Source organism: Penaeus monodon, chromosome 25 (assembly GCF_015228065.2).
Source record: "Penaeus monodon isolate SGIC_2016 chromosome 25, NSTDA_Pmon_1, whole genome shotgun sequence".
NCBI classification, from domain to species: domain Eukaryota; kingdom Metazoa; phylum Arthropoda; class Malacostraca; order Decapoda; family Penaeidae; genus Penaeus; species Penaeus monodon.
In genome coordinates, this window is record NC_051410.1 from 10,482,171 (window position 1) to 10,482,617 (window position 447).

At 43.4% G+C, this 447-nt stretch overlaps 1 protein-coding gene across 1 annotated transcript in view; it reads right to left on the minus strand.

The window, feature by feature from the left end:
- LOC119589539 overlaps window positions 1–447 on the minus strand; it is a gene marked incomplete at its 5' end in the record, with an annotated part of 30,702 nt that overhangs the window by 14,268 nt on the left and 15,987 nt on the right. Inside the window, 1 exon segment of the mRNA XM_037938140.1 lies at window positions 12–120. Within this exon segment, the coding sequence (XP_037794068.1) occupies window positions 12–120 (109 nt within the window).

The window sequence follows — 447 nt, forward strand, 5'->3', positions numbered from 1 at the left end:
CCTACAAGTACCTGAAATCATCCCAGGCAAGAGTCACTGAGCTGTGGGTCTTGGAAGTGACCAGCAACTTGGGCATCCCTCCGACCTTCTGGCTCACTGGGGAGGTCAACACGGCGCTCTCTGTGGGCAAAGGTCACGTGTATGGTTAATACTGGGTTGTTGGTCGGGCCGGTTGACTGTATGTTGTGTTTATATTACCAAGGCAGATGGGCAGTGGAATATTTGTTATATGATTAACGTGAAGTGTTGTCGACATGTGAAGTATTTACTACAAATTCGGAGGGCAATTGAATATAATTAACGTGGAAGTGAAAATATACTGTATTTACGGCAATGGTTGGGAGAGAGGAGACGAGAAGGAAATTATATCGAAGCCTTAAAGCAAAACGTTTAGTTGCACTCTTTCTATCCGCTTCATCATAAAAAAATATATATACACACACACAC